This window comes from Dipodomys spectabilis, unplaced genomic scaffold, assembly GCF_019054845.1.
Source record: "Dipodomys spectabilis isolate Male_0828 unplaced genomic scaffold, ASM1905484v1 ptg000668l, whole genome shotgun sequence".
Classification (NCBI taxonomy): Eukaryota; Metazoa; Chordata; class Mammalia; order Rodentia; family Heteromyidae; genus Dipodomys; species Dipodomys spectabilis.
In genome coordinates this window covers 258,920-279,501 of record NW_024871345.1, presented here as the reverse complement: position 1 = coordinate 279,501, position 20,582 = coordinate 258,920, and the positions used below count along the sequence as shown (strand labels likewise).

The following is a 20,582-nucleotide window of genomic DNA, read 5'->3' as shown; positions in this document are numbered from 1 at the left end:
AACGTTGATATTTGATGTAGCTAAATCAAACTGAAACAAGATTGATCCACATCTAAAATAGAATGACTCCCAGGATACACTAATGGCCTCTCTTGCTCTTCTAGATTCCATTTCATTCCTGGTAATCCCGTCCATGCTTCCCACCTACATTCATTCCACATGCTGTGCATCCAGATGTAGTCTTAGTGATGGCTCCCAAGTCTCCCTTCTAAAGGATGTACTTGAGTTACACTAGCTCCCCTACTACCTTCTCCAAGTCTCCCTCCCTTTCCCCCTCCCCCTCTTTCTTCTTTCCGTGTCACCCTCTGTACTGGAGATTGAACCCAGGACATGGTATATGTTAGACAAGTACTCTGCCACTGAGCTCTGAGCTACCTTCCCCACCCAAGTTTAACTCCTCCATGTTACTCACAATCCTGTATCTCAGCTTATCCAGAATTTTACCCATCCAGTTACCTCTGGGGTACTGCTGCTTCTTCCCTCCTGAATCCTAACTGTTAATAGAGATGCCCAGCATTGTTAGTCAGAAATCTCAGCATCACAGGACTCTGCCAGCCTCTTAATTCATCCTCCGTTTTATTGAGTGCACCTCAGGCATGGCTCTGCATTGTAGCTTTGCCTGTTTGAATCTGACTCAAATCAGCTGTACAGAGGCAAATAATCCATAGTGTTCCAGTATGTCTGAGGATTAACCAACTGGAATTAATTGTTTCTTCTCGGTGATTGCAGGCCATGCTGCACATTCACAAATTCTTCAGATCTCTTACTTTTTCAGAGACCTAACTCAGGGAAGTCTAGCCAATGAGTGAGGGTGTGTGTATTTTTGTACTCACCAATTCCAAGCTCCTGGGGCTCTGGGGCTCACATTTGCTTCTCTTTAGATACTGGGAGGCTTAGAGCAGAAATTCTTCATTGGCTGCATACTGGAAGTACCCGGGCATTTAAAGCATTGTGGCCTGTTACACTCTGGAGAAGGGGCTCTGGGCTGGTGTCTTGTCAAGGCTCTCTAGTGATTTTGATGTACAGCCAGGGTTGGGAAGAGCTGATTTAAAGTGCGTATTTTCATTCTATATGCCTTGGATTCTCAGAATTCTGTCAGCTCTTCTTCCAAGCTCTTCTCCAGGAATTAGGCCTATGTTTTCCACTGTGTTTTCTCCATCAATTCATCTGTCTCTTCTACCCTGCCTTGGGGGGAAAAGTCCATCTATGTACTCCAGGTGTGACTGGGGAATTGTCCTGGCTGAGACCTGAGTGCAGTACTACCAAACGTCCTGATGAGAAAGGAATACATTCCTCCAAGTCGCCCTGTGAGGGCCACCAAAATGTCATGGATGATGTTCTTCAAGCTATGGGTTGGTAAAGAGGGCTAACTGATAAGTAGAAGTTTATTAAAGGTAAATGGCAGGCATCTAGCAGCCTGGTGCTGCCGCTGCCCGTTTTGGACATCTGATATTTTTGGTCACCACCTTGTATCTGTTTATCTTGGTTTCCTTTAGGTGTCTTTTGTTGGTGGTGGTGGTTGTGGGGCCTGACCTCTGGGCCTGGGCACTGTCCCTCAGGTCTTCAGCTCAAGGCTAGCACTTGAGCCACGGCGCCACTCTGGCCTTTTCTATTCATGTGGTGCTGTGGAATCGAACCCAGGGCCTCATGCATGCAAGGCAAGCGCTCTACCCCTGAGCCACCTTCCCAGCCCCCTGCTGTCTTCTTCAGTCCCACTGTCAGCCCACGGCTGGCTGTGAGAAGGGGCCTCCACTCCCCGCCCCAGGCCTGCAGGTTGGACTCTGCCCCAGAGGCCAGTCCGGGAAATTGGATTCTGAGACTGGTTTGACCTGTTAGGGAATTCATTCATTCTCACTAGACTGGGCCCCAGAGGAGGTCTGAGAGTGAGACCTGGAGGTGGGGGCATCCTGCCCTGTGTGCTCATTCATTCATTCAGCAGAGCCCCTGCCCTGTGTGTTCATTCATTCAGCAGAGCCCTGCCCTGTGTGCTCATTCATTCATTCAGCAGAGCCCCTGCCCTGTGTGCTCATTCATTCATTCAGCAGAGCCCCTGCCCTGTGTGTTCATTCATTCAGCAGAGCCCTGCCCTGTGTGCTCATTCATTCATTCAGCAGAGCCCTGCCCTGTGTGCTCATTCATTCATTCAGCAGAGCGCCCTGCCCTGTGTGCTCATTTATTCATTCATTCATTCAGCAGAGCGCCCTGCTCTGTGTGCTCATTCATTCATTCAGCAGAGCGCCCTGCCCTGTGTGCTCATTCATTCATTCATTCAGCAGAGTGCCCTGTGTGCTCATTCATTCATTCAGCAGAGCGCCCTGCCCTGTGTGCTCATTTATTCATTCATTCATTCAGCAGAGCGCCCTGCTCTGTGTGCTCATTCATTCATTCAGCAGAGCGCCCTGCCCTGTGTGCTCATTCATTCATTCAGCAGAGTGCCCTGTGTGCTCATTCATTCATTCAGCAGAGCGCCCTGCCCTGTGTGCTCATTTATTCATTCATTCATTCAGCAGCGCCCCTGCCCTATGTGTTCATTCATTCATTTATTCAGCAGAGCGCCCTGCCCTGCGTGCTCATTCATTCATTCATTCATCCCACACGGGACAGGACACCAGGCAGCTTGGTGCTGAGCCGGGGAGGGAGTGGGCCGTGGTTGGCGCCCGCGGAGGGGCGGAGCCCGCTGGCCTCGCATTCAAGTCCTGGGTGCAGGGCCCTCGGGGAGGCGCCCCCGCCGGCCTGGGCCACACGATGTGCAGGGAGGGGCCCGGCCGGGTCCCCTCAGCCCGGACACGGGGCCCTCAGCCCGGCCGGGTCCCCTCAGCCCGGACACGGGGCCCTCAGCCCGGCCGGGTCCCCTCAGCCCGGACACGGGCCCCGCCGGTCCGCTCCAGCCCGCCCGGGGTCCCCCGGCTCGCGTCTGGGCGGCGGGGCTGCGGGTTGCGTAAGGCGCGGGGCGGGGCGGCGGGCGCGGTGGCCCTGCCCCCGGCTCCCCGGCCCCGCCCGCCCGCGCCCGGCGGCGGCCCTGGCCGCGCAGCCCGGCGAATGGAGCGGCGCCGGGGCTGAGCCGGGCGCTCGCGGGCCGCCGCGTGTGCCGCGCGGAGGGCGGCTGCCGAGCCGCGGAGAGCGCGCCAGGGCCCCGCCGGGGCGGCCGCCGGAGCAGCGCCGGACATGGGGTGAGTCCCGCGCGCCCGCGCTCGGGGGGGGGGCCGGGCGCCCGGCCTGCGCGCGGACTCGCCCCTCGGAGCCGCGGCCCGGCTGCGGGAGGAGTGTGGGAGGCCGGCTGGTCTCCGTGTGCTCCGGGGAGGGAGACCCCAGGTGACGGGGCCCCGCGGCGCGGGACCTGTGGGAGCCGGGCGAGGCTGGGGCTGCGCTGGGACCCCAGCCGGAGCGGGTCCCGGCGCCCGACCGCGCAGCCCGGGCGCCGGGCAGGGTGCTCATTTCACCGCCAAGGAAACTGAGGCCAGAGTAGCCCGGAGACCTCGCCCCGGTTCAGGGCGAGGGAGTGCTGGCCGTGCGTGCCGGGGAAAGGCGCGGAGCTGTCCCCGAGCTCCCGACCCTGCCTCGGCGCCGAGCCACGGTGCTCCACGCAGCACCTCGCCCGCCCGCCCGCCCGCAGATGCCTTGTCCGGGCGGCGTGGGGCGCTACGCAGACAGGCCGAGTGCGCTGGGGAGGGCGGCCCCGCCGCGCCCTCTCCCCCTCCGGGTAGGTTTCTCACTTGCACCTGATCGGGGCTGTTTGGGAGCAGCAGAGGTGGGCAGTTAATTGCCAGGAGGGAAGGCTGGGGCTGGGGCTGGGGGGTGGACCAGGGTCGAAGAAGTTGGCTCAAGTATCTGGTGCTCATTCATGCAAAGACCACGCACAAGGCAGCTGCGGGCGGTTTACCAGAGGAAGCCCAGCTGGGAGGCTGCTTTCCTGCCGCGCTCCCAGGGGTCCCCAGCTCAGGATGAAAGAGGCAGCCTCTTTCATACTTAAACAACTTTGGTGAAGAATTGGCAAATGCAGGTCTCAAGATGGAAGATAAAAGGAATCTGAACCTGGTAATTTTAAACTCTATCCCTTCCCCCCCCCCCCAACCCCAAACCAACCTAGCACACTGGCAAAAAACAAATACTGAAATTATGGCTGTGATCAAATAGTTCTGCGAAAATGAAAATGTTTACTCATAAAAGCATAAAGAAAATGACAACATTTTTGTGGATTATTAGAGAAGAGTCGCTTGGGGATTTTGTGTAAACAGAACGTATCTTTCATGTAATTTTAATATCGCTGAGTAAAGGTATGTTACTTCTTACAGGTAAGGACTGATTGGTAACTTTTACCTACCTCTGCCATTTTTAACATAGCTATTTCTGTGCAGTTATTAAATTGAGACAGAGCTCAAGGCTGGATAAATAGTTTAGACAGAGGAGGTGGAGGGAGCCATTTTAGCCAAAAATAGAACCAATGTCATCCTTTGTGAGAGTTGTGTAGGACCGAGGGGGAAGAACCAAGCAAGGGCAGCACGTGGCAAACCTTGCTGTGGTCCTACAGCTTCTGTCAGGGCCCTGCTGTGAGACATGACCAGGATGTAAGGTCAGCAACACAGCATCTGCCATGACCTTCCCCGCCTTGAGGATGCTTTCCCTCTGCACACGTTTACCGTCACTTCCCACTCCTCTGCTGTGAAGCGTTCTGTGTTAAGTGTGTGGTATCTCCCGAGGGCTTCTGTGTCCCTCCCCCGGGCAGCTGTTCCATACCTGCTCTGCTTTCCTTTCTTTCTCTCACCTTTGCCTCCTCTTCGTTGACAGAACAGCAGTGGACTCAGGGAGCATCTCTCTATAGTCCTGCGTGTCTGCCATCACTTCTTTCTACCCGCTCCTTCCTGCTGTCCTGCAGAGGCTCACTCCTCCCAGTCTAGCCTGCATCTAGCCCCTCTCCCCTTTTCAGAGGACCACTTTCTTCCCTAACTTCCTCCCTCTCCAGTCTTTTCCATCAAAAATAGGAGCATGTTTTGGTTGGGCACTGTCCAGTCGAACTCTCTGCAGTGCTAGAAATGTTTTGTACCTGCCAGGTCCACCCAGCAGCTCCCAGCGATGTAGGGCAATGGGGCACTTGGAATGTGGCTTGTAAGACTAAGGGTCTGAAGTTTTAATTTACATTTCAAAACTGTGTGTGGCTAGTGGCTGCCAGATTGAACTGCCCAGTGTCTGCCTCTCCAGTCTTCAAAAGGAGCTCTCCTCTCCATCCTACATACCTCTCCTCTGTTCCTCTTCTAAACACATCTCAGAGATGTCAGACCCACTGTCTCCACCCACTCTAAGTCCTCCATGTGTTTACCTTCCACCTTCTGCACTCAAACTGCCAGATCTCTACCTTCATCTGCTCTATCTCTGGGCTACACAAAGGGCCACTCTTTCCTCTGTGACCATTTCCCTTCTCAGCTCCTCCAAGACCACAGTCCTTTGGCTCTCCTCTTTCTTTCCTGATGGTACCTTTTCAGTCTGCTGTTGGCTGCTACTTTGAGGTTGCTTAGGAACTGGTCCTCTTTCTCTGTCGATTCTTTCTTCCTAGATAATGTTATTCCATCACAAACTTACTCTCAGCCCTTTTTGTGGCTTTTTTTTTTGTAACAAAATTATCTTGTATTCAAATGATACAGAATCAAAACTCTAAATATTCACTGTTTATAAGGTCCACTGATAGCATATTTTTAAATGATATTTTAAATACCTTTTTATTTTATTTATTTATTTTTTCGGTTGTGGGGCTTGAACTCTGGGCCTGGGCGCTGTCCCTCAGCTCTTCAGCTCAAGACAAGCACTCTACCACTTGAGCTACAGCGCCACTTCCGGTTTTCTGGTGGTTTATTGGAGATAGGAGTCTCACGGTCTTTCTTGCCCAGGCTGGCTTTGAACCGCGATCCTCAGATCTCAGCCTCCTGAGTAGCTAGGATTACAGGCGTGAGCCACCAGCGGCTTTAAATACCTTTTTAAAAAGCTGACTTCAGTGTATCATTTGTCTTATCTTGAACAGTTACAACGGTGTCGACAGGATTTTGATGTCTGATAATACCTGCACGCTGGCCAGCATTCAAGTAAAAACATCAATATAGCTTTTATTCATCACAGAATATATTTTATTCAAAGAAACTTGAGGTAACTCTTTTGAGGGTTCAGAGAACAAAAGGCCCAGTTACTATTTAGTGGGATCTGAAATCATGTATACATTCTTATTGAACATCTGTCCCATAGGGCATTTCTCAGTTTGTTGTTGTTGTTGTTGTTTTGATTTGTAGGGGTTTTTTTTTTTGTTTATTTGTGTGTTTTTGTACCAGTCCTCGGACTTGAACTCAAGACAAAGACATTGTCCCTGAGTTTTTAAATTCAACACTAGCACTCTATGACTTGAGCCACAGCTCAACTTCTGGTCTTTTGGTGGTTAAATGGAGATAAATGTCTCACGGGCTTTCCTGCCCAGGCTGGCTTTGAATCGTGATCCTCAGATCTCAGCCTCCTGAATAGCTAGGATTACAAACGTGAGCCACCAGCATGTGGCTTGTTCAGGTTTTAAAGATCTACCAGGCCAACCCTTTGCTGTTGGTGCTGCCTTTGCTTCTCTTCCTTTCCTTTTCTCACCTGCCTTCAGCCTCTAGTTCCTCCATCTTGGTCTGTCCCTGCTAGTGTAAAAGAATCTTCCCATTTCTCTTTATCTTTGTCTCATTTTCACCCTTTACCGCACATTGCGTGCTCTCTTGGCAGTGCTAGGATGTCACCGCAGCTGCCATCTCAAACATCTTTCATCAGACCATCACTACCTGCTTTGAGAGTGCTTGGACTCTGCTGGATTCTTTGGGACATTCTCTTATTTTTCTCTCAGACCATGTCTTCCTTTTCCACGTATTCTACAAGCTTTTAGCCATGTTTACCTGGGAAACACAAGCACACAGTCCCCCGCAGCTTTCAATACTGTCTGTCAGCAGATAGCCCGCGGTTTTAATTTTCAACACAGACCTTTTTCAGGACTTCCAACTCTTGTCTGTTGCACCTAGAGCTCTTGCTATTCCTTTCAGTTCTCACCTTGCCTCTGTCTTCTCATTCCAGGTAACAGCTCTGTATTCATTTGCTAACTTCAAGTATTACTCTTCATTCCTTTCCTGTGCACCTTGTCCAGGCTTCCAAACAGTCCTGTGGATTCTATTTGCAGAATGTATCTGCAGTGGGTGTACCTCTCTCCGCCATGGTAGTCCCTACTGTAGTCCTAGCCACCCTTGCCTCCTTCCTTCCTGGACAGACCTAACCTGCCTGCCAGCTTCCACTGCAGGTTGCTCCTAGTCTATCTGGCACACAGGAACTGGAGAGACTGGCTTTTAGATGCTCAAATCAGATCATGTCCCTTTACACACCCTTCAGCAGACCAGGCACTGGCTGCTGCCCATCTCTCCAGCCTCCCAGATACCACCACTGTTCCTTCTTGCAGTCTACTGATTCTTGGCCTCCTCTCTTTCTCTTGCTCTGCCTGGCACCTCGGAACGTGCCACCTCCTCTACCCAGACTATTCATGCCCGGACTATTCAGACCCAGCCTCTGGAAACATGACCTTCACTTCCTTAAGATTTAGCCCTCAGGGTCATGCATGCACTGAGCCTTTCCGCCATCCCATCCAGAACACTCTCACAGCTACACAGTGCAGCCCACCTTTGTGTCCTGTAGTTGCCTGCCACCACACACCTGCAATCATCTGGGCTTTGTTCACTTATTTATAACCTCTTTTTCTGGTAAATTCCTGCAAAGATAGGGCCTTACATTTTCCACCATTGTATCCCCTCCCCTAGCCTGGTAGCTCCTAATAGGCCCAAAATAAATGTTTTTGATTGAGTTAGTGCTTGAATGTGGTGGGCAGACTTACTTGGCTGTTAGCCTGGATCTTATGATAATTTTTGGATTACTTTTTATATAGCTTGCTTAATTGGGAGTAGTAAGGGCCAAGAGAGAAAGAGCTCACACTTGGACTCAGTTTTTCTTTAATGCTAAAGCAAGCTCTTTAGCTTTTATTGTGATGTGGGTTAATTTTCAGGCTGTCTGCTGTCACTGGAGTATTCTGATTGTAAATTACCACTTTATCCTCTCATAAAAGGCCAACAGAAAAGCCAGCTTGTCTGCTGCTGTGATAGTTAGCTGATTTGTCAGTATTTATAAACAAGATCTACTATATTCTGTTTGGCTTCCTTTTATCCTAATTTATTTTGTTTAGTGGAGATTACCTTGCAGTGTAGCAATGCCACAGTCTTGGCTATCTAACACCTCAGGCTGCCTTTCAGTAATCTATACTGATTAACTTTCTTCTGATGCTTTCATTTTCCATTCACAACAAGCTATGCAATTTCTACCAATTAATAGGGATTTTCTTTGGATTGTCGAGTTCACTATAACTAATACAGTCATTCTGATATATTGAAGTAAGCTTGTCTTCTCTTGGTCCTGTTGTGGGTCTTCTGAACATCTCTAAGGCCCTGGAAGACTGTTGGGAAGGCAGAGAGGAGCAGACCCACTGATAGATATTGCCTCTGTAGCATTTATATATTAGGAAGATAAGCCACATGCACAAGTACCATCTTTATGTTCAGATGCTGTGAATTTAAACAAAGTGTTCCAGTCCATAGAGTAGAGGAGAAGGTGGAACCGTTCCCATGTAATGGGGGATTTAGGGAAGATGCCCCACTACGCTATGAGGAGGTGCCGGGAGCTGCTGGCATTTAGGGTCACCCTGTCTCATTTTTTTTTTTTTTTGTCGGTCATGGGACTTGAACTCTGGGCCTGGGCGCTGTCCCTCAGCTCTTCAGCTCAAGGCAAGCGCTCTACCACTTGAGCTACCGCGCCACTTCCGGTTTTCTGGTGGTTTATTGGAGATAGGAGTCTCACAGTCTCTCCTGCCCGGGCTGGCTTTGAACCGTGATCCTCAGATCTCAGCCTCCTGAGTAGCTAGGATTACAGGCGTGAGCCACCAGTGCCCGGCACCCTGTCTCATTTAGCTAACCATCTCCCACTGAGTCCAAGGTATTTAAAATACAGTACACAAAATTTGGAAAGGAGAGGCAGTACATATGTATATTGAATGAGTACATGAATACATGTGAATAAATACTCTGTTTTTTTTTAAAAAATTGTTTGTAAACATAGTTTATTAGATAATCCTAAAGGATAAAGAAACAAAAAAGGTTGAGGTAGGATAAATTTTAGATAAAGGGTCCCATTTTGGAAGACATCACGGAGGCAGCATTAAAGAGCTGAAGGGGAAAGCATGAACCACATAGGTGTGTGAGGGAAGAATGTTCCTGGCAGTGTGAATGGCAAGTTCGAAGGCCCTGAGGGGATGTTAAGGAAGGGGAAGAGGCCCACGTGTCTGGAGCGGAGTGAGGGGAACAGTGGAGATGAGGTAGAGCGCCTTGGCTCACCAGTGTCTTCAGGGTGACCCACTCTGGGAAAGGTCATTCTTGGAGCAGCACGGAACTCCTAGCCTCAAAGATGGTAGGGATGGCCAAGGACTTGTGCAAAGGCCCTGAAGGGGAGCCCCCTGCCGAGCAAATGACTTGCTTTCTCCTGGTGGACTCAGCAGTGTGTGTAAAGGACTAGGCTTCTTTTCTCTAGCAAATACCAGAAGTCATTCATGACTTTCCTTTCTAGCTCATTTTATGGTCCTATTCTTGTATCGTCTTTAATCTTTCTCATTTATCACTTTTTTATAACAAAATGAAAAATAGCTTTGCTTTTGCCTAATTATAAAAGCATTACATGTTCACACACACACACACACACACACACTCACACACAGCAGAAAGAAGTGAAAATTGCTTGTTATCCCACATCTTAGAGACAACCTCAGCCAACATTTGATACCTTTATAGGCTTTCTCTGTGTATATATGATTATATGTCTAGATGTATCTACATAGGGCAAATATATTTTTAAGAGAATCATCTTAGAGATCTGTTTTGTAACACAGATATAACTTAAAATATCTTGTGTGGCCATCTTTCCATATGAATAGCTAAAAAAATACATTGTCATTAAGTCCACACCTACTTCTAATTTGTCATGCTGCTAAATTTGGTGCATTTTTTGTATGCATACATCCTTTCTAGGAAGGATGAACACAGGTACATTCTGCAGGGAATGCAGGTATTTTTTTAAAAAAGATACTTGTGACAATTCTTTAAAGCAGCTGTTTGTTTTAAATGAATTACAGAAAGAAAGGAAGGAAGAAAGGCAGGCTAGGAGAGACTGAGATTACAATTAACACTGGGTAATTGGCAGTGCCTGTGTAATTTGGGTGAGTCACCACCGCTCCTTAGTGAACCGTACGTAGTGAGCATCAGGGATGGAGCGCTGTTGCTAAGGGCACTTGGTGGACCAAGACCCAGCTGCTCAAATTGTTTCTCCTTGTTTGGAGCTGCAAGAGCCGAGTAATTCTGCTGTAAGACTAGGATGATGATGTTGTTGGTAAGGAGAAAGCGCCCAGGTTCCTAGAAGGCCCCCTGTGCTTCAAGAGCTCTTTGGTGTAAATCACCCCTTTCTTCTAAAGACAGTTCCTTCAGGGAGAGGATGGACAGGGATGTGTACGCAGGAAGGGCTTTCACTATATTCCTTGCTTTAGTTGTTGGGGGAAAAACAACAACAGTAAGCCCTGGGTAAAATATAATGATGTGGTGCCTCAGCCAACACGGGCCTCCAGAACCTTTAGAAAAGGACTTTCCTTTGACACAGGAAGTAGAGGCAGCAATTCTTTTGCCATTTGACAAGAAAAACTCACCTTGTCAGACACGAAGCAAACAGAAGTCACAGCATATTTACAGTAGAGAAAAGGGATTTCTTAGACCCCTGAATAATGTGTCTGGTATACCAAGTCCTGACCTTATAGATCTTGAACTTCTTTTCCATCATGAAAATACGTTGAGCAAAGACCTATTATGAGGAGTTGGGGCAGAGAGCTTTTGGTTTGTGTTGGTTTGATAACCTGTTCTTTTAAGCAGTGCGCTTCTAGGCATTACCCATGCAGGCTGCCCCTTCGTCGTCGTAGTACAGGTCGGGAGGTGAGACCCAGCACCGTTTCCCAGTGGGTTGTGGTCTGTGTGGGAAGCGGCCGGGGGAAAGCTCGGAAAGCTTGACGAAGTCTCCAGTCTTTGGTTCTGCCGCCACCGAGGTGCTGCTGTTAGTCATCTGCTATCATCCTGGTACAAATTATTTAAATTATATTTCAAATTAGCTTTTTAGAAAATGTGCCTAAAATACGCTTGTGGGGAACACATTTAGACATTTGTCAAAGACTGGAGAGATTAAAAAAAAAAACATTTTTTATTCATAAACCTGGTCGATAGTCCTCTTATTATTCCTCTAAGTAATTAGAGACCATAGACTTTCTTCCTCTTTGTAGGTAAACTTAGGATAAGGCATTGCCCACAAGCTCATCACTTAGCCTGAAAGTGGGAGTTTAAAAGCCCTTTAAGGTACCACGTTTCCTAGTCAAAGGAGGGCTGCAGTTTGAGTGGGTTCCCATCTACACTAGGGACTATACCAGACCCTGTTCTTGGCCCTGGTGGAAAAATCTCAGTCCAGTGACCCATGAGGGTAGGCCGAGCCCCTTCTTGATCTCTCTGTGTGTGAATATCCCAGTGTGTTTTAGATCCAGCTTCTGCATGTGTGTCAGATCTTTGTATTAAGGTACAAGGACTTAGTCTTGTGGGTGACAGACTTGGAACTATCACCTCTGAGATGGATTTGAGTACCCAAAGAGAGAGCGAGTTAAGAAAGTGAGAAGGAAAAAGAAAGTGAGTTAAAAAGAAAGCATGAACTCTGGCCATCCAGGACTCCCAACTAAATGGAAGAAAAACAAGCCAGTGACTGAGACGATGAGGTAATGAGAAACAGATGAAAGCTGATGGGAGGTAGAAGCTGCAGGAGAAGAGGCTGTAAGGAGACACATGCGGTCCCCCGCAGTGTCAGAGGATGCCGCAAGCTTGGTGGCAGGAGAGACTAAGAAGGTGCACCTGCTATCACTGGGAAGGAGTAAGAGGGTGCACTGCTATCACTGGGAAGGAGTAAGAGGGTGCACCTGCTATCACTGGGAAGGAGTAAGAGGGTGCACCTGCTATCACTGGGAAGGAGTAAGAGGGTGCACCTGCTATCACTGGGAAGGAGTAAGAAGGTGTACCTGCTATCACTGGGAAGGAGTAAGAAGGTGCACCTGCTATCACTGGGAAGGAGTAAGAAGGTGCACCTGCTATCACTGGGAAGGAGTAAGAAGGTGCACCTGCTATCACTGGGAAGGAGTAAGAGGGTGCACCTGCTATCACTGGGAAGGAGTAAGAGGGTGCACCTGCTATCACTGGGAAAGAGTAAGAGGGTGCACCTGCTATCACTGGGAAGGGGTAAGAGGGTGCACCTGCTATCACTGGGAAGGGGTAAGAGGGTGCACCTGCTATCACTGGGAAGGGGTAAGAAGGTGCACCTGCTATCACTGGGAAGGAGTAAGAAGGTGCACCTGCTATCACTGGGAAGGAGTAAGAAGGTGCACCTGCTATCACTGGGAAGGGGGGGTAAGAAGGTGCACCTGCTATCACTGGGAAGGGGGGGTAAGAAGGTGCACCTGCTATCACTGGGAAGGGGGGGTAAGAAGGTGCACCTGCTATCACTGGGAAGGAGTAAGAAGGTGCACCTGCTATCACTGGGAAGGAGTAAGAAGGTGCACCTGCTATCACTGGGAAGGAGTAAGAAGGTGCACCTGCTATCACTGGGAAGGGGTAAGAAGGTGCACCTGCTATCACTGGGAAGGAGTAAGAAGGTGCACCTGCTATCACTGGGAAGGAGTAAGAAGGTGCACCTGCTATCACTGGGAAGGGGTAAGAGGGTGCACCTGCTATCACTGGGAAGGAACTATGGGGCACTGATGGGTTTTGAGAGCAGCTTCCGCCAAGAGTAGAAGCCAAGTATATTTGCAGGCAAAATTTATTGAAAGGGATTGAAAGGGTGATTGAGAGATTTGGCTGGAGATGAAGTGGATGTGAGGGTAAGCCAGGGTGGAAGCAGGTTGATGTTTGCTCTGTAAGGGGGACACACTGGAGGTCTGGGGGAAGTAGGCAGGAGGCTGAAGACATTAGAGAAAGAAAAGAGGTCATGAGACCAGAGGCTGGAGAAAACCCTCACGGAGCTTGAGAGAAGGCATCAACCTGCTGAAGGGGGTCATCCCCAGAGATAGAATAGGAGGCAGAGCACCAGTGTTCTATGCACTTATTTATTTTGGGGTGCTGGAGATGGAGCCCAGCCTCACGAGGCAGACCACAGGCTATGGAGACAGACCATTGCTCTAGTCCCAGTCCTGGTGGGTGGCCACCTGATCCAATGAACATTTCGCCATCCACAGCCAGAGGCATTCTGCACGAGCAGAAGGGCCCACCCAGTGCTGTCAGTCACGTCTCTGCCCTCAGCACCTCCCATTAGCCAGTCATTGTTCTGTCAATAATTCTTATAGGCTTTAAAAAATACATTAAAAATTCTTGCCAGCATGGCCTGTTGGAGTAATGAGATCTGTAAGTTTATTAACCTCAACAAGACTTAGATGTCCTTGCTCCATGGGAGCGGGTAATCTGTTGGAGGGAGATTGACCTGCAGTGTTAGCGTGACCCTTGTGTCAGAGGCGGTGCTGTGTGTGTGGGGGGGGGTATCTCCATCGACCTTCCTCCCACACCCTGAGACATCCTGTGTCCCATGGAAGGTGGGCTGATTGCATCCCCCTGTCGCTGTCCCTCAGCCCAAAGCTGAGGGTCAGAGAAGCCAGATCGTAGCAAACTCGTTTCTCCTCTTCTCTCCTGTCCTCTGTCCTCCCTTTCCCTGCCCTCTTTTTGTCTCCCTCCTCTCCTCTCTCCTTCCCTTTCTTCCTTCATCCTTTCTTTGCTTCCTTTCTTGGTGGCACTGAAGGTTGAACTCAGGGCCCTGCACCTGCTCAGCAGGCCCACGACCACCTGAGCACAACCCCAGCCAAACCTTGTCTCTTAAAGTCCAATTGTCTAAAAATGAGAAAGTGTTGTAGATGGAACCTGAGTCTTAATGCAAATGAGGCTATTTAGATGGTATGTCACCGACTGCAGCCGGGAGGACTGGTAGGTGTTTGCTGTGTGACCATGCTGAAACACATCCTCAGTCATCCAGCAATGGTCCGCACACATAATGGATATTTGACATAAGCTACTTACAAGGCACCACCTAAGCAGTGATGATTCATTACTTTATCCTCATTAGCTTGACATTTCAAGCAGGCTGTAACCCAGCCTGACATGACCTCTCAAGGAGGAAGGCTGGGGAATGGGTGGAGTTGGTGTGGCAGCTGCTGGTGCCTCTGACCGGAGCCCGCTCAGGATTGAGGCCTGGCCAGGAACCTGAAGAGCTGGACGGCAAATGGGAGGCAGGGAAGGGGGAGTTGTGTGGAGATGTGGGGTTGAGGGACCATAGGATGATGGCATGGAGCTGTAGGGAACGGAAGGCGGCATTTGGAGAGGGAGAACACGGCGTGTGTGCGCAGATGTGGAGGGGTGCTGCCGGAGAGGACTACCCCTGGGAGGGGGCAGGGAGGCTCCTCCTCTGGAAAGGAGGCCACCTTGAGGGTGGGGCCACCCGAGGGTGGGGCCGGTAAGCTTGGGTGTGGTGGGAACATGCCGGACGAGCCCACCCGTGGCTGGAGGACAGGGTGTGGGGAGTTAGCGGAGAACTTATACCATGAAATGGGAGCAGCAAGCCTTCCGGAGAAGCTGACCTGTGGGCTACTGAGGTCAGAGAAGGGGAGCTCTCCCAGCCAGCCTTGCGCTGGAGCCTGCCGCTTGTTCTGGATGTGGAAGAAGACAGATGGCAGGATGCATCTACTAGGTGGTTTGTCGGGCTGGGGAGGCGGTTTTCTCCTGGGTTGATCACAGCGGTAAGATGGTGGGCTGACTGTGGGCCCTCCGGGAAGAATGGAAAGCTAGGTGGGGAAAACAGGACTGAGGGAGCCAGGGGGGTGGCCATGTGGGCCGAGGAGGGAGAGGGCAGCTCATATTTCAAGGTGGAGAGGGGCAGAACATGACTGTTCGTGAAGGTCACTGAGTGGCATTTGAAGAAGACATTGGCGTGAGGAAGCAGAGGGACCTGGTCCAGGTGAGAGGCTGCAGTGGCAGGAACGGCCTCTCAGGGCTGGGACCCTCCCTTTCTGTTCTGTACTTGGTGGGCAAGAAGACAGAACAGCTGTGTGCATGGGTGGAGGCTGTCCTCTGGGACTCACTGGCTTCCGTTAAGGCAGGAAGGAGAGCAGAATGAGTATGGCCAGCAGTGCTAGTGCCTGCTGGTTTCCAGGATTCTCAGTGAGTCCAGGATTTGGGAGGAGAGGAGAGGAGAGGACCAGCTCAGATCAGGGGATGTGAAGAGGGGCCCCACGTGATGCCATCTGGTTCTTCCCCAGGTAAAGCAACACCCATAAACACTTTTTTCGATAGTGGGGCCCAAAAACATCTTGAGTATAGGAGTGTGGCAGATCCGTCATAAGTGTGAGGAGGACTTGGGGAGACTTAGTCCTACCACCAGCCTGAGCAGAAGCCCTTCCACTCCCTCTCCTCACTCACAAGCCCTCCCCCAGCTCTGACTTGGGAAGCAATTACTGTAGTGGACTGAACCTAGCTCCTCTGGTGACTAAAATGTATGTATGTGTGCATGTATGTACTTTTGATGCTTGTCCTGGGGCTTGAATTCAGGGTCTGGACACTGTTTAAACTTTTGTGTTCAGGCTTAATTGCTCTGCCACTTAAGCAGGCAGCTCCACTTCTGGCTTTTTGGTGGTTAATTGGAGATTAGAGTCTCATTGACTTTCTCTTTTGTTTGTTTAAGTACTTTGTTCTTTTTTTCTAACTAATGAATAGCACTTATACAGGCTGGATCCCATTTTCAGCCCAGTCCAGTAACCTTGTGCTCACGGACTTTCTTGTCCTGGCTGGCTTTGAATCCTCAGATCTCAGCTTCCTAAATAGCTAGGTTTATAAAGCAAAAACTACCAGCAATCAACATTTTTTTTTTTTTTTTGGTCGGTTGTGGGGCTTGAACTTTGGGCTTGGGCGCTGTCCCCACACTCTTCAGCTCAAGGCAAGAGCTCTACTGCTTGAGCCACAGCGCCACTTCCGGTTTTCTAGTGGCTTATTGGAGATAAGAGTCTCATGGAGTTTCCTGCCCGGGCTGGCTTTGAACTGTGATACTCAGATCTCAGCCTCCTGAGTAGCTAGGATGACAGGCGTGAGCCACCAGTGCTCGGCTCTTTTTTTTATTTTTTGCTGGTCGTGGGGCCTGAACTCGGGGCCTGGGCGCTGTCGCTCAGCTCTTCAGCTCAAGGCTAGCGCTCTACCACTTGAGCCACAGTGACACTTTCGGCTTTTTCTGCTTTTGTGATGCTCAGCAATCGAACCCAGGGCCTCATGCATGCAAGGCAAGCACTTTACCACTGAGCCACCTTCCCAGCTTTTTTTTTTTTAACAGGGATTTCTGGTGGTGGTGAGCTCCTTGTAAGGCAGCCTGGTAAAGCAGTTGCCCTAATACTGATTAACATTTGAAGACTTTAGCTGAAGTATGAAAGCTCCAGATGGGGATACTGCAGGGGCCTTTCCAGGAGAGGTGGTGAGAGGGTGGGCGTGGTGTGTGCTCTGGGAAGGTGGTTGCAGGCAGCGGTGCTGTGCCTCGAGGGAGAGCACTGGCCTTGAGCAAAAAGCCTCAGGGACAGCGCTCAGGCCCTGAGTTCAAGCCCCATAACCAACAAAAAAACAACAACAACAAAAACACAAACCTAGATTACCATTTTGCCGGGTACCAGAGGCGCATGCCTGTCATCCTAGCTACTCAGAAGACTGAAATTTGAGGATCATGGTTCAAAGCCAGCCTGGGCAGGAAAGTCGTGAGACTCTTCTCTCCAGTTACCCACCAGAAAGCCAGAAGTGACACTGTGGATCAAGTGGTAGAGCGCTAGTTTTGAGTACAAACACTCAAGGATAGCGCCCAGGCACTGTCTTCAAGCCCCACAAGTGGCGGGGAGGCTGGGGGAAAGATGGTTGGGAGGAGGGGTTTGGGGGGATCTGGCAGCACCCCTCCCCCGGATAGAGTTGTAGATAAGTATATACTTTTCTGATAGGACAGCCACAGATTTTTAGTTGCCGACTCGCTAGAGGTAAGGCCTATTTGCTTAAGGACCTAACCATATTTAGCCTAGAGAAAAGAGGTCATGAACCAGCAGTTGAGGACTGAAGAATGAGAGAGCCATGTAGATCACCAGCTGCACTGACCTAGCTGGTAGGCTCTGGCAGTGGCATGGAGACTTACAGGTGGTGTGCACAGGGCAGGTGGCAGGCGTGTTGCAGGTGTAGTGTGTGCACAGGGCAGGTGGAGGTGTTACAGGTGTGGTGTGCACAGGGCAGGTGGAGGTGTTACAGGTGTGGTGTGCACAGGGCAGGTGGTGGTGTTACAGGTGTGGTGTGCACAGGGCAGGTGGAGGTGTTACAGGTGTGGTGTGCACAGGGCAGGTGGTGGAGCTGTTACAGGTGTGGTGTGCACAGGGCAGGTGGTGGAGCTGTTACAGGTGTGGTGTGCACAGGGCAGGTGGCAGGTGTATTGCAGGTGTAGTGTGTGCACAGGGCAGGTGGAGGTGTTACAGGTGTGGTGTGCACAGGGCAGGTGGAGGTGTTACAGGTATGGTGTACACAGGGCAGGTGGAGGTGTTACAGGTGTGGTGTGCACAGGGCAGGTGGAGGTGTTACAGGTGTGGTGTGCACAGGGCAGGTGGAGGTGTTACAGGTGTGGTGTGCACAGGGCAGGTGGTGGAGCTGTTACAGGTGTGGTGTGCACAGGGCAGGTGGAGGTGTTACAGGTGTGGTGTGCACAGGGCAGGTGGAGCTGTTACAGGTGTGGTGTGCACAGGGCAGGTGGTGGTGTTACAGGTGTGGTGTACACAGGGCAGGTGGAGGTGTTACAGGTGTGGTGTGCACAGGGCAGGTGGAGGTGTTACAGGTGTGGTGTGCACAGGGCAGGTGGAGGTGTTACAGGTGTGGTGTGCACAGGGCAGGTGGAGGTGTTACAGGTGTGGTGTGCACAGGGCAGGTGGAGGTGTTACAGGTGTGTGCACAGGGCAGGTGGAGGTGTTACAGGTGTGGTGTGCACAGGGCAGGTGGAGCTGTTACAGGTGTGGTGTACACAGGGCAGGTGGTGGTGTTACAGGTGTGGTGTGCACAGGGCAGGTGGTGGAAGTGTTACAGTGCCGTGGACCGGGTTCTGTCGGGACGACGGAGGACACCTCGGGGAGGAACCTGGAATAGGTGGGGAGATGGCAAACAGACAACTCACACACATTAGGAGTGGATGCTGAGTGCGATTTAATGCAGAGGATAACAAACTTTTATAGCAAAAGTCTCCATGAGAAAGGGCAAAAGGTTACACAATCTTGCTGCAGGGCTTCATTCTTGGGTGGTCACCAGCTGGTCACCTGCTAGGCATTTAGGCATTTGTCTCCGGCTTATCTCTAAGGAATACAATGGGTTTGTGTTTTGATGTTTGTCACCAATTAACCATTACCTATCTTTATAGAGGCCGTAACTTTTCCCATAAGATTTTTCTTGTCTCTTCTTTAATAGTAAACTTCAAGGAGACCTAGCAAATCTCTTAGTAAATAGCAGGAAATTCTTTCTCCTAAATAATTGTCTCAGCAATTGCCATACATTCTTTCTGCTCTAGCTGAGCCTACAGCTTCTTGTAAGTCCCTTACAAAAAAATTCCTTCTGCTAAAGTGACTTTGTGAAACCCCCAATACTTTTATATTTACTTATAACTTGTCTCCTAGCCTCCATAAGAGGGGTTTTAGGTTAGCACTTAACTCTGGTGAGTTAGTCATATTTTTAAGACACTCATCACATATTAGAAAAGGCTTTGAATAAGGGAACGTTGACAATGAGCAAGTACAAAGAGCAGTAGAAACAGTAAAAGATTAATAGGCACTCTTATACAAGTGAAGAAAGGCAGAAACACATCTTTTCCCAGGGGTTTGCCAGCCTTTTCCCAGGAGTAGGCCTCTTAGAAGCCCTATTCTCCGAGGTAGACTTCGGTGAAGTCCCAAAACTTGGAGATAGGTTTCTGTAAAGCCCCATTCTCTGAGGTAGACTTCGGTGAAGTCCCAAAACTCAGAGGTAGGTCTCTGAAGCCCCTATCATGGTCTGATAGATGGTTTCCCATGCTAAGCAGACACTACTGGGGTCGGCGTGGCATTACAGGTATGGTGTACACAGGGCAGGTGGAGGTGTTACAGGTATGGTGTGCACAGGGCAGGTGGTGGAGGAGTTACAGGTGTGGTGTGCACAGGGCAGATGGCAGAAGTGTTACATGTGATGTGCACAGGGCAGGTGGTGGAGGTGTTACAGATGTGGTATGTACAGGGCAGGTGGAGGTGTTACAGATGTGGTATGTACAGGGCAGGTGGAGGTGTTACAGGTGTGGTGTACACAGGGCAGGTGGTGGAGCTGTTACAGGTGTGGTATGTATAGGGCAGGTGGTGGAGGTGTTACAGGTGTGGTGTGCACAGGGCAGGTGGCAGTAGTGTTACATGTGATGTGTACAGGGCAGGTGGCGGAGGTGTTACAGGTGTTGTACACAGGGCAAGTACCAGAGCTGTTACGGGTGTGGTGTGCACAGGGCAGGTGGCAGAGGAGGTGGCCTGTGGGTTTTACTTTGTGTATAGCTTCTTGTTCTCAGTAAACTGTTGTGAGCTCCCTCATCCCCCAGAGAGGCTGACTGAGCCTCTCTCTCAGAGGGACATGGCCCTGAGGACATCTGGTGCCCTGAAGGCCTGTCTGCCTTCCCTTCCTAGAAACAATAAGTTCAATCTCATTAAGGGAGAGAGTGAGCCCCAGCTCATGGTGGGATCCTGTTACTATGGCATGGTTAGGGTTGAGTCGCTCACCCTCACACACTGTTCAGGGTGCTAAGCCTACTTCATGTGCCCAGCTACCCACCTAAGCACCTCTGGCATCAAGTCCTGCTCCCTGACAGGACATCAAGTGAGGCACGTGTTAAACCAAGCTCACCAGGCCTGGGACAAACAGCTTTACCTCTTGGAGGGAGCCCTGCAAACCCCATGCAGTGTGTCCCCAAGTGGCCAGGGCTTCTTCTCGCGTTGGTGCCCAGAAAACCTGACTCAGTAAGCTGAAAGGTGATTCCCAGGAGAGCAGAACCACTAGTTTAGCTTTGTCAGACCTCCGCTACCCAGCTTCATTTTTCCTTTATTTTTCAGTGGGCTAGAAAACAAAACATAATTGTGTCCTTCCCAGGCTGAATATTCTGGAAAACTGGAATTGGGGTCTGATTGAAAGCTAACCATATCACTTGCAAGTAGGTGCTATAAAAAGCCACTCCTTGGCTTCTCCCATGAATTTTGAATACTCTGAAAGCTTTACTCCCCACCTCCAGGAAACAATGCCTCATGCTTTAAATAATTAAGTGGAGTACACTGAGTGTGGCTGTTCTGACGCAGATCAGTTGTGCAGTACGCCCTGGGGGCCTCTCAAGGGCAG

General features: G+C 50.3%; 1 protein-coding gene across 4 annotated transcripts in view; it reads left to right on the top strand.

Annotated features, from left to right (window-relative positions):
- Homer2 (homer scaffold protein 2) overlaps positions 1–20,582 on the top strand; it is a 79,491-nt gene that overhangs the window by 10,935 nt on the left and 47,974 nt on the right. For 3 of the 4 annotated variants that reach the window (XM_042671768.1, XM_042671769.1, XM_042671767.1), the window contains exon 1: positions 3,052–3,170. The exons of the other annotated variant lie outside the window; for it this stretch is intronic. In XM_042671768.1, the coding sequence (XP_042527702.1) occupies positions 3,166–3,170 (5 nt within the window). In that variant the 5' untranslated portion in view covers positions 3,052–3,165. Of the gene's footprint in view, positions 1–3,051; positions 3,171–20,582 lie in introns of those variants that run through there. 4 annotated transcript variants of the gene reach the window in all.